The sequence below is a fragment of the Chelonoidis abingdonii genome, chromosome 13 (genome assembly GCF_003597395.2).
Source record: "Chelonoidis abingdonii isolate Lonesome George chromosome 13, CheloAbing_2.0, whole genome shotgun sequence".
NCBI lineage: Eukaryota > Metazoa > Chordata > Testudines > Testudinidae > Chelonoidis > Chelonoidis abingdonii.
In genome coordinates this window covers 31,102,355-31,118,987 of record NC_133781.1, presented here as the reverse complement: position 1 = coordinate 31,118,987, position 16,633 = coordinate 31,102,355, and the positions used below count along the sequence as shown (strand labels likewise).

Genomic DNA, 16,633 nt, shown 5'->3' with positions numbered 1-16,633 from the left:
ATCCTTACATTAGCCTACTTATGCCTAGAGACTGTGGCACATACAGCCCCAGCACAGCTGAAGGGTGGGGGTGACTACAGAGAATACAGGCCAGTCAGACATGAAATATTGTCCACTGCTAGTGTAATGTACAGCAAGGAGGCAGCGGCATTCAAGTCATTAATTCATTGCCAAGGTGTCCTCCTCATCCCCAAACAGAGCCTACTGCAGGCACTCCCGAGGAGGACCGGATCCCATCTACATCAACATTTCTCAAATGCGACCACCGTGACTGCATGAGGCCACCATGGGCTTTTCGTCCACCCATAACAGCCTTCTGGACAGTGATGGAGAGTGGTGGGGGGAAGCATCAGCCTCTCCCCCTCCTACCTTGTTGCTCCTGGATGCAGTGCCCTGCACTGCCTCTGGAGAGAGGTGGGGCACAACGCTGCAGGAGAATGCGAGTTCTTCTCCACCTTGGAGGAGGGGGCTTGGGTGGCAGGCTTCAGCAGCGGGACTGCTCAGGTTGCCTCAGGTTCCGACCAGGTGGCAGCGGGTACTGACCCTCTTCCTCCCTCAGCCCCTGGCTCTGGCCACATGACCCTGGCTTCCGGCTGCGAGGCCTCAGCCTCTGGCCCCTGATTCCACTCCCAGGCTCCAGCCACGCAGTGGCAGCTGCTGGCCACAGGCGCCAACCCCTAGTCCCAGCTGCATGGCAGCAGGCTCCAAACATGGGGCTCTGGCCTCCAACTCCTGGCTCTGGCCGCAGGTTCTGACCCCTGGCTCCGGCTGTGGAGCTTCAGTTGGCCTCTGGCCCCAGACTCCAGCCACATGGCCCCAGCCCCTGGTACTGATCTCCTGCCCCAGCTGTGGGGCAGCAGGCGCTGACCCAAAGCTCTAGTCCTGAGCTCTGGCCACGTGGTGGTGGGAACTGGCCTTTGGTGCTGACCCCTCGCCCTGGCCACATAGCAGTGAGCGCTGTCTCCAGCTACGTACTCCTGGGCTCCAGCACCCAGCTCCAGGTTCTGGCCATGCAGCAGCAGGCACCAGCCCTGGGCACTGACCCACTTCTCCAGCTGTGGCTCCGATCTCTGGCTCCAGCCACACACTCCTGGGCTCTGGCACCCACCTCCAGGTTCTGGCTGTGGACACTGAGCCCCGGTCCTGGCTGCATAGCTGCAGACACCAGGCTCTGGCCACATAGTGGGGCTCATCCCCCACCCTCATCGCCCCAGGACCCCGCTGCCTGCCCCGGCCCTGCATCCATCCCACCAGGCCCTCTCTGCCTCCCCTTTTGCACTCCTATCCAGGGCTTAATGGGTCCTAGGGCTTGCCGAGAAAAGTGATTAACTAACATGTAAGTGTCACTTAGCTAGCAAATCTGCTGTGAAAAGTGATACTTGATTGTTTGTTAATATCACTTTTCATAGCCTCCCAGTGTACAGCAGGTGTGCTGTGATATTACCAAGTATACAAATATCACTTTTTTTGCAAGCCCAGGACCCACGAAGCCGGGGGGTGGGGAGGGCAGCATTATTTTTGTTATCGAATCTGCCAAAAACACCTAAAATACACATTGCAATGACTTGATGTGAATCTGTGCATATTTAATTGCTTTTCCTACAATTAATGAAGTATTTTAGGAAAGCGTCAGTGCAGCCGCCGATGACAGCTGGTGGCCACACTCTGAGGCCACCAAAAAATTTGCTGTGAGATCCCCTTCCCATAGCGACACACCCACTAAGAGTACCCGCGGCAGGCAGGCAGGTGACTCAGTGCGAGCCTGCAGAATGAGTTTATGGGCACAGAACGGTGGTAGAGCCTGAAGGGTTCCAATGAGCAGAACGGGGACTGGCCAACTCAGGGCATTTCCCCAAAGGCTTTTCAAGTTTGTTTTATTCCCTTCCTTGAAATCTATGAGAAGGCAGATTAAAGCGAACCCAATGTGAGAGCAGCTAAACTGAGCTCAATGCTGCTTTTAGGCACATTACCTTCCTTATGTTCTTAAGCCGTCAGCCTCCTTTCACCTCCACCCCACCCACCAGGAAGCTGTAAAAATGTGACAAACTCACCTGGTTTCATTATCCAGAAACACAGAGCTGCTGCCTTCCCCAAGGGCTTCGTTGATGGGAGAGAGGCAGAACGGGGAGGAGAAGGCATCAGAATCAGAGTCAAAAGTACTACCCCTGCTCACATCATCAGCAGACAGCTCCAAGGAGCCCTCATCCTCCCCCTGCTCGAGCCTGCAGTCCAGCCCTTCCTCTGTCCCCTCCACTGACAACTCCGATTGGTTCTGTTCCTCCTGAGAACTGATTGTTGATAAGATTCCTGAGTCACTGTGGGCAGGCTGTGTGGAGTTGTGGGTACCATCAGTTGCCAGGCAACATTGAGACAGCTTCTCCCCTTCTTCAGAAGGGGAGCCGAGGTGAGCCACATCTCTGACAAGCTGAGACACAGCCAAAATCTCGTTGTCTTTCAGAACTACTGCTCGTTTCTCATCGGTTGGGGAAGCCTGCTGGATGGTGCCAAACCCCTGAGTGTGGCGGCCACGCTTGCGGGGAGCTTTACGGACCGGGGAGCTCTCAGGGGTGATATAGCGCAGAGCTTCTTCATCCTGTCTCTGAATACGAGAGTTTGGGACCCAGGCAAGGATAAGTGTGGTACCAAGTAGCTCATCCTTCTCCATGTACAAGCATAAATAGCCTTCAAGAGAGCACAGGATCAACCAGTTAGGACTTAAATGTCCTGAGAATACAGTTTATCAGCCATTTTTAGCCCCTGCCCCCCTCCATTGCCAATACAGCTGGGCTAAAGCAATCCAGTCATTTAGCAGATTTCTCCTCCCTCTGCAAACAGACTGTGAAATTCTCAAATATTCATTATTTACAAATAATCCCTTTGAATCTGCAAATGGCTTATGAATAAGAACATAAGAATGGACATACTGGGTTGGACCAAAGGTCCATCTAGCCCAGTGTCCTGTCTTCCGACAGCACCCAATGCCAGGTCCCCCAGAGGGAATGAACAGAACAGGCAATCATCAAGTGAGCCATCCCATCATTCATTCCCAGCTTTTGGCACAGCCATTGATTGACCAGTCCTCCATGAACTTATCTAGTTCTTTTTTGAAGCCTGTTTAGTCTTGGCCTTCACAACATTCTCTAGCAGAGTTCCACAGGTTGACTCTGCGTTGTGGGAAGAAATACTTCCTTGTGTTTGTCTTAAACCTGCTGCCTACTCATTTCATTTGGTGACCCCTAGTTCTTGTGTTATGAGAAGAAGTAAATAACACTTCCTGATTGGACGCGTTATGCAACTAATCAAGAGTGAATTTTGAATTACAGACTTTCATGTCAGATTTGCACTGTTGTTTAATTATCCCCTGTAGCAGGATGGTTAGCCGCTCCTGGCCTGAGGGGTTTTAAAAAAGCACAGGAGAAGGCTGTGGTTGAGGCAAGAAGCCTGGGCTGATTGGGGAAAGTAGGCTCAGCGGTGGCCATGCCCCAGTCAGGCCCAGCTGGCCCCTATAGAAGGCACTGAGCCAGGACCCAGTCACTCTCCCTCTGTTTGCAGAGGGAGAAGGGCCTGGCTGCAAGGTGCCAAAAAGGGAACCTAGATTGGAGCAGGGCTGGGGAAAGGCTAAGGGAGCTGGGGAGCTCCAGCCTAGGAAAGACCCAGGCTGCAAGCCTGATAAGGCCCATTAGGCACTGGGTTGCAGGGGGCAGTCCATGGGCAGGCAGAGGCAGCAGGTCCGATGAGTGGCTTACACTGCAGTTCACCGCAGTGAGCGGGGGCTAGACGGAGACTGGCAGTAGCCTAACCCTGAGGTGAAGTGGGGATAGTGGGTGGGGGTTCCCCTGAGAGGGGGAGACCCAGAATTGTGGGGTTACTGCCAGGAGGCAGCACCCCAGATAACAGGGCACTGGGTCCCGGGAGGGACATGGGGGCCAGAGTGAGGTAAGGTGGATCATTGGCCTGCAGAGGGCGCTTCGGAGGCTGGAGAGCTAATTCCTTGAAGAAACCAGCAGGAGGCACCACAGGGGTGAGTCTGCATCCCTACGTCCCCATTCTATGTGGGCGCTAAACACTGGTTACTCCTGAGTATCTGCCCTAGCAGAGTTAGAGCGCTAGAAGGTTCCTGGAAAGCCAACACAAAATTGTCACACAAACAAGTCTAATGCAAACCAATATTTGCAAAATAATTAATTATTTTGCAATATTAAGTCAGTAGCAGGTGTCCATTTACAAGGATACACAGGGTCCCACTAGCAGACAAGAATGGGGAGAAAGCAGCATTTGTGTTAAAGAAAAGCCCTATATCGACTCCAGTGAAGCCAATATCAGGGTTTTCCTTGTCCCCGGATGCTTGAAGGGGCTGCTTATTACATCAGGGTGGTGTGATGGCACTTGACATCCCAGAGTGCAGCTGAGGGAGGGATGGACCAAGTGTTACACATTAAATGACAACTTTGACCCTCTCTGGAGATCTCAAAGCACTTTACAGACATTAACGATAACCTTCATTACCCAGCTGCCCCGGGAACCAAGGCAAGTATCATTTGCCTTGGTTTATAGTGGGGACACTGAAGCCCTGAGAGGTGACGTGATCAATGCACAGTCACGCAGGGAGGCAGTGGCAGAACCGGGAATCCCACTGCTCCACCCCCTGCTCAAACCACCTAACAGCTCCTTGGAAAACAACAGATACATTGATGAGAACAAGTGGCAGCTCAACTCAGCGGATGCCTTTCCTCAGTCCCTCAGCTCCCAGACCCCACAGTAACACCCCTGAAGTGCTCAAACTCAGAGGCATGCCAACCCCGTGCAGACATGGCACACAGACGCTCCCAGAGACAGAAAGAAGAGTGAGCAGCAAGTGCAGCATCCCATCACCTGGGTGATGCTCCCCAACACCTGGCAGCACCTCAGCAGGGTGGACGCATACATTGTTCTTGGAGTAGATAATCTCCCCATCCAGTATGGAAGATGAACCACTGCCACCACTGGGGTTTAAAGTCAGGAGGTCAGAGGCTTTTGAAGAGGCACGTCGGAGGAGTCGCCCCAGAGACATTGCCAGGGGAATGTTTCCATTATCCGTCAACTTCAATTAGGAGCCAAATTCAGACAAAAGATCTGCCAAGAGGGAAGAAACAACGTTAGGAGAAATGCAACACGACACCGACAGGAGCAAGAACTTCCTGCTGTGGAGAACCATCACCAACCGAGGACAACACTGCTACCCTCACAGAGGGGCAAGGTTCCTGTCAGCTGCTACCTCATCCCCACGACTCATCCATGAATCTCCAACCACTCAGAATCAGTCTTATCCCCACTTCACAGATGGGGGAACTGAGGCACAGAGAAGGGAAGAGACTCGGCCGTGTCACAACAGGTCAGACTGACATGGTGCTTAAGCCGCGGCACTAGCTGGTGAGCCATGCACCCTAGGCTGCCCCACACTGGTGGAGCTCCACTGGTGTTAGCAAGTGAGAAACCAGAGATGCATGCCTGGTGTAGGCAGGGCCTGCACTTCAGTGTTGGAGACCAAGGTTTAAGTCCTGGCCCAGGGCTCTTGCTCCCTGGCAGGGTGAGAAGAGCTAAGTACTGTTATTATAATGGGGGAGGGGAGGTGAAGGAGCAACTCATGTCATTCAAAAACCCCAACTACGTGTGACCTGGAGGGCTCAGAAAATTGTCTGATATGTTTCTCCTACGACGGCCATGTGGCTGGCCAGGGAATCCTGCAGGGTCTACCCAAAATCAAAGCTAACAAAAGCTGTTGCATGAGGTGAACCAACATGAGGCAGGGAAATGAAAGTGGAAGCAGAAGCTCCATCCTTGGCGTCAGAGCCTCTGCTTGATCCCTTGATGGTGGTACAGCTTAAAAAGCCATTCGCCTGGATTTCCTGACTTTTGGTATAACCTTGACATTACTTAAACAGGGCTTTTGGGGGGTGGGAGGAGGGAGAAAATATTCAACACACAGCAGGCAAATGGATTCTGGAACAGAATATGGAACGCCATCCCTGGGCCACGTGGGGGGTGTCTCATCCGTCAATAGGTAACTTAAGCTAGCTGTGGAATATGATCCCCCTGTAACCACCAAGTAAGCATTGTACTGAAAACGAGACGTTCTTGTGTGGCGTTGTCAATGAGAAGCCAGATCCCGAATGCAGCTAGGATGCTCAGGCTATACATAATTAAATAGCTAGGTCAGGAAGAGCACTGGATGTGCTGAAACACGGAGCGGAGCAGGCACAAAGCAATCCCACAAACAACCCGAAACACAAAGGCAGGGCAGAAATTGCTCTCCACGAGGCAGAGCTCCAGCTTCCGTTCCACCTGAAGTACAGGGGAAAGCAGCTACCGCCGTGAAGTTCTCTCCGAGACAAAGCTGTTCCTTTCTGTTGACTCCTCTTTATTCCCTAATGGACAGGCCAGCCTGACCCAGCACGCAGAGATTTCCATGGGCCTAAGTGCAGACCTGGAGAGATCAGCATTCCACGTGCCAGCAGAACAAGCAGAGGATGTAGCCAGGAACAGAAAGAAGAAAAAGTCACAGGTCAGGGAGAACTCCTCCACCCCCCTTACTTGCAGAGACACACCGTGCATTAGAAACACCACTGGGGCCTGAAGAGTTCACAGCAGCCAATACTGAACAGCCCTCACCCTTGTGAGCACAGCTTCACTGGTTAATACCTTAAAAAGCACTTTACCTGAAAAAGAAGGCATAGACGCTGGCCTGTCTACAATGATTGGAGCATCCAGCAGGCATGGTTGTTTAAGTCCAAATCCCACCTGGGCCAGCAGGAGCAGGGAGAACTGCCAAGATAAAACTGGGGGCTTACTGGCCACGCAGGAGACTGACGTCCAATTCCCAGTCTGGGTAGACAAGGCAGCAGAGTAGTGGGATGCTACACTGGCATCACCAGCGAAGCTGGTTTATCGAAAGAAGTGAACGAAAGAGAGGAGCTTGTTCTGTGCACTAGAAACACAAAGGCAAAAGAAAAACTAGCATTTCTCAAATGGGAGGGTAAACGCCGCAGGGAAGGAAATACCGTTTTCCAGCTTCTAAGAGCTCGACATGAGACAGTAAACAAGGCTCCGAAGAGTAGCTGACAGTGCCTTTTTTACAGGAAAAGCATAAGCCTTAAATCAAGTTTCCTGGCTTGTTTTTGCTGGAATCAGCACCTAGGCAAAGGCAGTTTGTATCCATCAGTCATCAATGGGACTTGAGTGAGATGGCTCGACCCTGCTCCGTGCTGAGCCCACGTGGCTCTGAAGGGGATCTGTTTGCAAGCCCTTCTTTACTTTGTCCTCTCACTCCTGACCCTAGTGCTCCACACGCCTTCAGAAACACACCTGTTGGGCACAGGCCTCAAAGAGACAACACAGCCTGGGGCTCTAAGGACTGAGTCTTCTCCAGGCTGTCTTAGAACACAGCACTGTAGGCTCAGACTCTGTATAGGTGGGAGAGCCTTTGGCAACAATCGTAAACAGAAAATAGTCCCTCCCCAGCCCAGAATAGGAAGCAGAGGGATGTCTCGAGCAATTTCCCCTACTGTCTCTGTAGGAAGTTACAAAATAACATTTCAATACAAGATGCTGAGGGAATTCACAGCAATGGCGATTGGCGACACTGAGCAACCTGCCTGTTTATCACAGGACCCGAAGCGCCAACACCTCCGGAGTGGAGACACTTAACCTGCATCACAGTAATGTAATAGTCTGCACAGCTTGTATCCTATCTGGGGGCAGATAGGCTGCCCCTCACCGCATGTACTACGCAGAGAATGGACTTTAGCTGCATCAGTCATCTCACCAAATGTCACAGAGTATGGGGGAGTCCGGCCCTGCACCCCTCTTCCTGGGACTCTCAGTGACTCTCAGCCAGCCAGTAAAACAGAAGGTTTATTGGACAACAGGAACGCAGGCTACAGCAGAGCTTGTGGGCACAGCCAAGACCCCTCAAACAAGTCCTTCTGGGGGGTCGGGAAGCTTAGTTCCCAGCTTGAGATTCGGTTTTGGACTGGGTGGTTGGAATTCAGGGAAACTGAACTAACTCCCTCCAGCCGGCCCCTTCCTTTGTCTGGCTTCCCAGGCAAAGGTGCTGACACCCCTCCCCGCTGCCTAGCTCAGGTTACATGCTGAGCTCCTGTCCCTCACCTAAAGTCACCCCCTGCTCTCCCATTCACTGTGCAGACAGTCCCTACTGCATCACACCAAAACCTTAAATACCATTTGAAAGATTCAGAACCTGTTTGAGTGAGATGTGAGATCAAGGCATAGGCAGCTATGATTCAGTGAAAGCATCGGAGAAATAAACTTCCGCTGGAGGCAACAGACACAGAGATGCTACTTCTCCAAGTGCAGAGCTGGAGCGCCCATCCAGCACCACTGCAGCTCTCAAGGGGCCCCCCAGGAACCGTGGAAGAGGCCCAGGCCTTCTCCCAATGAAAAGCAGCACCAGCTGCATTTTGTTCACTTCTATCTAGCTCAGAAAGAATAAAGCATCAACGAAAGATGAAAAGTTGCTCCCTGGGAAGTGAAAAGGATCTAAAACCGAAAGAGCTGCTTTGATCCTAGGCTGCAGCTATTGCTCCAGCTCTGTCTCTGCACACAGGAGTCTGCTGGGAGTGGAAGGCTTGAGAACATGAAGCAATGGCTCCCAAGGAAATCTGGGCTGGTGCATTGGGCATGTATTGCAGAAGTGCTGCATTTCAGATACGAGTGGATGGTTCAGGGGACTGGGAAGGGGAGAGAGATTATTTCACTTCCAGGTTGCTGGCTTGATTCTAGTCCACACTGGCAGCGATCAAGCGTTATCCAGTGGCTGTTCCATGTCCTACATGAAATGAGGTTGGGGAGTCTCAGTCTCATTCCCAGCAGACAGATGCTGCCATTACCAAAATTAACACTCAGCAAAGAGGTCTAGGACTGAATGCACCATGGAGACTGACCTCTCTTCCCCTTGGGAGGGCCTGCCCACAATGGTGGGGTTGTACAGCACTGCTGCTCCTTGCCTTGCACAATCCTGGGGACGCAAAGATAAATTCCATCTCCATGGCTGGCAAGTAAACATTAGAGCTGTACTTAAAAAAAAAAAAAAAAAAAAAAAAAAAGTGGTACATTTCAGATTAAACTTGTGATTTTTGTGACTGCGGGGATTATTCCAACATAGCAGCAGCTAACACTCCAACAGGAACCAGATCACCCACCCTGCCCTCTAGAAGCTGGAGAATGAGTTAGCTGAGAAGCCCTCACTGCCTGTCAATTTTTTATTAAGTACACACAGAAAAGATTTGCTTGCTACACTCAGCAACTATTGTCAGATCCCTTTGCTGCAGTTGCTGGGGCCATTCATGCAGCCATTGGTTCCTTTCTTAGCCACTCCTGGGGTTCCCCAGCTAGCAGAGAGCCCCAGAGAAACATCATGCATCCAGCAGTCATTCACTTGCTAACCCCCTGAATCCTACTTCTGTTCTCCTCTTCACCAGAAGCCAAACACAGCTGCAGCCAGCAGTCTCTCAGATAGCTCTGACAGCCAGCCGCCTTGTTTAGAAAGGCCCTTCCCCTTTCACAAACTTAAAGAACAAGATCCTGTTGAGGGTTGGCAGATCACACCCTCAACTTGGCAGATATTCCTGGACCAACCTCTGCTGGCTCTATTTGCACAAGCTTTCAGTTCTGATAAAGAAGAGAAGTGCAGGGTTTCTGCCTGGCCCTGGCAGGGGGTTCAGCATGTATTTTTGGGTTTGTGCAGTATCATACAGCAATAACAACAGTGCTTTACCGACACACAAGGTGACAAAGCTTCTTATCACAGAGCTTACAATCTAGACAGACAAATTCAGACCAAACTTGGGAGCAGGGAAGCAGCAGCTTGAAAGCCAAGTTCTGTGCGCAGCAATGGATCTTGTTGGATCCAAGGGGTGATTGTCAATCAAGGAAAACACCACAATACTTAAAAGTAATACGAGCCAAACAACAGGCTTTGGAAATGATACCAGGCTATCCTGTGGCTAAACGGGATAAACCAGCACTAGAGTCACAAGTGGATCAGATTATCTACCTATCAATCTACTTATAAATGAATTTTGCATTTTCCTGATCAAGGGACTCTTCCAATCAACCTGAATTTGACTTTAATACTATGTCAGCACAACACCTTATTCCACAGGAGAGATCCCAGGGCTACTGCAGAGTTATCCTCTCCAATGCCCAGGGAGAAGGCAGTATTAGTTTGTGTTGGACAACGGCAACACCGAGAATCCAGACAGACCCAGCAACCACAAACAGGAATCCTGACCACAACCCTATTCCCAGCTCGTGTGTATGACCTTGAGCAAGTCACTGTCATTCTCTGACCCTCGGGTCCCCTTGTGTCAAATGAGGATAACACTGACATTTACCCCCCATTTGTGCTTGGAGATCTGTGTGTGAAAAAAGCAGATTACTAGCAATTTGCTTGAGCTATTTAAAATTAGACTAGCCAATGCTACGGAAAGCTATACCGTAGAAAACCATCTGAATGAGTCCTGGATTGTGGGGAGAATCAATTAAGTACCTCCCCAAATCTTTAATTTCTGTCTATTGACAGCAGCAGCAGTATGCCAAGTACACAGTTAAGGAGAAGGGCAGGAGTTGTTATTAGCATCAGAGTGAAATCCTGGCCTCACTGATGTCAACAGCAAAGCTCCAAATGACTTCAGTGTGGCCAAGACATCACCTGAAGTGACAAAGCATCTCAGCCCAGAACAAAGAAAGGGTAAGAGGTTCAGCACCCTACTTGGACAGGCCCAGCATCTGATGTCTGAGAGCCAGCTGCAAGAGCAGGGAGAAGCTACCACCAGAGCCCATTCTTCACTCCCTGCCCCACCTGCCTTGGCACAAAAAGCAAACATTAAAATACGCCACTCCTTCTGCATCAGAGCTGAATCTTCTGATACCAGCACAGTAATTGAACCACCATTTGTAACACATGCTCCTCTCCACACATGCACATGCCCTCCGCCCCAGGTTGGGCATCATTTCATATACTGAACTCTGCAGCACTCATACAATGTGCTGTAATGTTTGCCAGCTTCTTTTTTTTAAGTGCCTGCCAGCCATATCCTTATAACTGCTCCAGTACTGGTCTTCTGTCCTAACCATTCACATCTAAAACATTCCAGCAGTGTGTTCTGATCACTAGACGAATAAGCCAATTTCAAAGCTCTTCCCCTAATGCTATGCACATCAGATCAGAGGACAGAAGCCAAGAGTAACTGTTTGAAAGTCATATTCTTATCACATGACAGGCTGAGAGAAGACAGGGACAGGCTTAGCAAGATCCTACTCCCCTAGTGAATAGAGAAGACAATTTTTCCCACCCAGGTTGTCTGTCAGACATTAGACTGTTCACACAGTGAGACGTTGAATGAATGGAATCAAAGACCTTTGTCAAACCCTCCAGAGGTCAAAATCAGCCCTATATTAAGCCCTCCGATTTTGAAGGAGTTACCCAAAACTACATTAGATCTGAATCTGACCCTAAACTAATTACTAGGACTATCTTCCTCACACCCCAAATTGGAGCACAGTAAGGGAACCTGCATCCTAGCTACAGAAATTCACCATCAGCAGAGTAACCAACTAGCAGCGCACTCTTCAGGCACTCAAACATTAATTCCGTTTGGGAGAGAACAGCATACACAGATGGACTCTTCTCATTATCAGTCATAATCACTGTACGTCTAGAGCAGCACAAGAGCTCAGGGCAAAACCAATTAATTGCATGACTCAAACGGTAAGAGGTCTACCAGAATGACTTCACTGGGGGGGAGGGACCCTACACAGAGGTTGACAGATGTGCACTCACTTTTGATAAGTGGAGAGAGAAACTCGGAAGCCACCTTCCTGTCCACCTTCAGTCCGTCTTGACCAAACAGCCTTGCCACTTCCTCTCAACTTCCTGCAGCTAAACATCTCAAAGACACAAGTGCCTTCCTTAGGCAAGATGAGCATCCTGAGACAACATTTTCCTCCCTGACTCAGGCCTCCCACTTGCCTTCCTTCCTCCCACTGTCTGTAACCTTGGCTTGATTCTTAATGTTTCTTCCACACCTACAATATACTCATCGCTTATGCTCCAAGCATTTCTGAAACATTAATCTACACAACCCCCCTTGGATTGAGGCAAGCTTCACCCCCATTTTACAGATGGGGAAACGGAGGCATAGAGGCTAACTCATGAACTCAAGGCCACAAGGAAGTATTAGAAGCAGAATGAAAACTCAGGAGCTCCTGATTGCTAGTCCCATGTTCAGACACCACAGTGTCTTGTATGGTTACATACTACTCTCCATGTTTCCTGCGCACACTGTGGACTTGATTCCACCCAAGCTGAAATTCTCATTCATGCCTTCATCTTCCCCTGCCTAAGCTACTGCAATTCATTTTTTTTTTTTAAAACACTCTCTCCACATCCAGACTCCAGTAGGCAAAGAACACTGCTACATACTTTCTCACGCCGACAAACAAGAGTGGCCGTAATGAATGACGTTCATGCAACCTCACTGGCTGTCCTCTCCTTTCAGGAGACAGGTCAAAACTGCCACCCTCCGCAGCCTTACTTCTCTCTTCACACAATCTCAGCACAGTGGGTGCAATAGCCTTCCCCTCTGCTGCACTGGCTCTCTGGATCTGGCCATCTCATCAACTCTCCACTTTTAACTGTCATCTCTTATCCCTGTCCCCCCCATACCCTTGCTTACCCCTCTTAATTTCTCTCTTCCTTGGCTATTACTTTTTCATTTTATAACTATTCTAGGTAGAGCTATAGAGTATTTGGGAATACAGTCTGCAAGAAAGACAATATAAAGCATTATACCATAGGAATGAGCTAGGTTTAGTCCTTACAAACATCTTCTTCCTGAAGGAAATTCTCCCACGTAGAGCACAAATGTTTAGTCAAAAGCAACAGTTTAGATAAACTTCACTGATTCACACCAGTGACATTTGAAACAATGTAGGTTTAACACAACTGTTATCTTTCCCTTCCACGATTATTTTAACTTACTTGTTTGTGCTAGCAGCTAGATTTTGCCCAGACATTCAAGGCGGAATGGCCCCTGCCCTGAAGAGCTCACAATCTGAGAAAAGACACATGGGTAGGCGGAAGATAGGGAAGTGGAGCTGGTTTACTGAGTGTCAACAGTAAGACGAGCAGTATATCCACACACAGTACCTGCCCCAAGAAGCTTGCAGACCACATGGATTTTTCGTGATACTAGACTGAAGCACTTATATTAATTTGTAATATTTATTCCTTAAAACAATCCTTGAATCTTAGTGGACGATAAAATTGCAGCAACTGAGTGTGCTGAGATCACTGCCTATCATGCTGACCAGTACTGTCTCGTACTCCCTCATCTGTATCCGTCTGTTATCTTGTCTTAGATTGCAAGCTCTTTGGTGCAGGAATCATTTTTTGTTGTGTGTTTGTACAGCGCCTAACACAAGAGTCCTGGTCCACAACCAGGGCTCCTAGGCAATACGGTAATAAAAGTATAATAAAGTCAAATCACAAGTACTGTGACTATTCAGAGGAAAACGATACTGTTCAAGTTAACTTAAAAGGGAATTTCAGTGATTGGGCAGTGGTTAGTTACTACTTCAGACTGCCATGGGAGAGGGTCTAAGTACTATTCCCAGTTCAGCTTCTGCTAAGAATGCAGGTACAGCACATTCTACTTGTGTGCGTAGAATTCATGTCCCCTCAGATTTCTTTGCTTCCCTGCAGAAAAATGACTTCTGAAAGGGAAGCCATGAGAATGGTCATGTGCCCCTCCCTGGCAGCACAGACAAGTCAGTTTGGGCGCCTGGAGCAGCTGGTAGAAACGTAAGTCACTGACAGGGGGCAAGTCATGCATGTGAGAGAAAGCAACAGTCCCTCTCGCTCACTATTGCGGCACGCTCATCATGGAGGGGCAGGGCTCCAGGGTGTTTCTGAGGAGGTAGGAGTGGGGCAGGCTCTGTCTCCTCAGGCAGAACAGAATATACTCCTGGAGGAATTCTGCACTACTGCGCAATGCAGAATTTTGCAGAAATGAACATGCGTGCACAATTTCCTTTCCCCCACAGAAATAGGCTGCAGTGCTGCTAGTCACTACTAGGGGCCATTGGATGCAGCAGAGCCCAGCTCACACACACAAGACATTGCTGGGGGGAGAGAGGGGAGCCAGAGGGATCCTGGCAGTTGCAGTTCCCAGCACACTCTGAGGGAAGGAGAGGGCGGCATGCAGGAAACTCCATGCAAGCCTGGGGCCCAACATCAGGCTGTTTCTCCTTCTGGATTCCTGGGCTCTGGGGTGGAGGGGGCAGGTGTCTGACCCTTCAGCTGGGCTGGCAGGGGGAGGGGGAAAGGAAGGGGCAGAGAAACAGGAGCTGGCTTGTCACAGAGATTTCTTTAACTCTCTGCTCCTGGGGCAGTGTGTGTGTGTCTGTATTCTTATAGATGTACTAGTTAACAGATATTTTGAAATAAATTACCAAAATAATTGAAACTGGCATGATTATGTGATGTTATTTTGACAAATAAAATTTGCAGAATTTTAAAATATTGTGTACAGAATTTTAAAATTTTTGGCACAGAATGCCCCCAGGAGTAACATTCACATCTTTTGAGGGCAGCAAAAGGGACAGGAAGGCATCTTGCTACGTTATCCTGAGACCCTCGGGCTGACTCCAGAAGAGTGTTGATGGATTCACAGCGGAGTGAATCAGCTAGCCACTGGGAGAACAGCAAATGTGAAGTGTGGGGAACAGAGTGGGGAGAGGAAAGAGAAAGAACAGGATGAAAATGGACACATTCAAGGTCCCAGGTGGAACACAGTGCTCACTTCTTGTCCCTTCTCATCGCCTTTGCCACTAAGAACAAATGGGGGCAAGAGAACAAAAACCATGTAATTAATATGCATTTTAACATCTGGCTTCTGAGCCCAGGGACATAAATGTACATTTAAAGGACCTCAAAATGCTGACGCTACATGTTACAGTTACAAGATTAATGTTTTAGAGACTCTGGAGCTAACATTCATTATTCATCACATACAAATTACAATAATAAAATAATCATCATCATCCCCTCCTTCAGCACTGATGGCATTGCTATATTAAAAAAACAAGTGGGCAGAAAAAAGTGCTAGTTTATTAGCTACAATGTAACATTTACATCTACTGATAGACTCAAACCTTTCACAGCAGTCATGTCATGTTAGTGTTGACATAATAAAGACAAGTTTTAAAAGAATGTGTGAGAAATTCATACACACAGAAATAACTAGAAATTAATTAACAGAATTGTATCCTCAGAAAAATTGGCTCTCCAGGCCCTGGCACCTGCTATATATTGACAGCTAATTTGGGAGCACAAAATCTCCCATTTAACCACTCAGAGATGGAACAAAGTCCCAAATTCATTCCAACCCCAAGTTTTTTCTATTTTCAAATACAACTGTTTTAATTATTAACTTATTATCTGACCTTGTAAAAAATGGAATTTTACAAATTGCTTGGTACCTGGTAGGTACCCAAGATTGTTTCTAGAAATCTTAATTGCTTCCTCTGAAGGGGAAAAAAGCCAAAATCCATACATAGCAAAAAGAGAAGCAGACAAGGAAATATCGAAAGTACAGTATACAATGTGCACCTGAAAATGGGACAGAAGGACAAGCAAGTGTTCAGAAACCCGCAGGGCAGAGACCACACTAAGTGGAGGGTAGGAAGATAGTAGGATTAAAAGAACCACAAGAAGAATCTCAGTTGGATTTAAGAAGCAACCACATGACAAACCCAAGACACATATATTAGAACATTAGCCCTAGAACCTAAGCACCCGTTAAACACATATTCCTTGGGCTCCTTAACGGCAAAAGACAGAAGCTGAGATCATCCGGATCAGACATACTTGTGGACCGGACACGTTTATACAGGGTTGCAAGTGAGATCCTCAGTCCAGAAAATACTACTCCCTTTGTGCAGACACCAGTAACCCCCAAAGTGCAAACTTCACTGCTGTCCAGGCTACAGCTCCCCCTCCTCCCGCAGCCCTCCATCCAGGATACATCCCCACCCCCGACCCAGGACGCAGCCACTCTTGCCGCCCTCCCACCTCCAAGATACAGCCCCACCCCCGTCCAGGATGCAGCTCCTCCTGCAGCCCCCCATCCGGACACATGCCCCCGCCCCCACAGTGCAACCCCCTCCTCCGAGACACAACCACCCCCAGCGTCAGCCCCCGCTCCAGGATGCGCGCCCACAGGCAGCCCCGGGTGGCATCCTCACCCTCGCCCTGGGTTGCTCGAGACCCACCCCGGCCCTAGGCACACGGGCCGGGACCAGCTGCTCCTCCTAGTCCTGCCGCCTCCGCCGCCGCGATCAGCAATGGGAGGCCGGGCCCGGCCGCGCCGGGCGGGGGCGGGACATCGGGGGCGTGGGCACGGCAAGCCCCGCCCCCTCGTCACACAGCCCCACCCCCTCCCGGACCGGCGCGAGGAAATGGGGCGTGTCCCGCAGGGCTCCGCGGGAAACCGGGACCTGTAGGCACACGCGCCCCTCCTCCTGCTTCCGGTGTCTGTTCCACTTCCGCGTCAACGAGACAGCCCCTGCGGCG

At 49.6% G+C, this 16,633-nt stretch overlaps 1 protein-coding gene across 6 annotated transcripts in view; it reads right to left on the bottom strand.

Moving 5' to 3' along the window:
• TBC1D16 (TBC1 domain family member 16) overlaps window positions 1–16,400 on the bottom strand; it is a 42,015-nt gene extending 25,615 nt beyond the window's left edge. For 3 of the 6 annotated variants that reach the window (XM_032797168.2, XM_032797174.2, XM_032797173.2), the window contains exons 1-3: window positions 16,306–16,385; window positions 4,873–5,112; window positions 2,052–2,682 (exon numbers count right to left, since the gene is read on the bottom strand). In XM_032797168.2, the coding sequence (XP_032653059.1) occupies window positions 2,052–2,682; window positions 4,873–5,050 (809 nt within the window). In that variant the 5' untranslated portion in view covers window positions 5,051–5,112; window positions 16,306–16,385. Of the gene's footprint in view, window positions 1–2,051; window positions 2,683–4,872; window positions 5,113–8,939; window positions 9,032–10,768; window positions 10,792–16,305 lie in introns of those variants that run through there. The other 3 variants (XM_032797172.2, XM_032797170.2, XM_032797169.2) reach the window with 3 other exon arrangements.
• Between the last annotated feature and the right edge of the window lie 233 nt (window positions 16,401–16,633).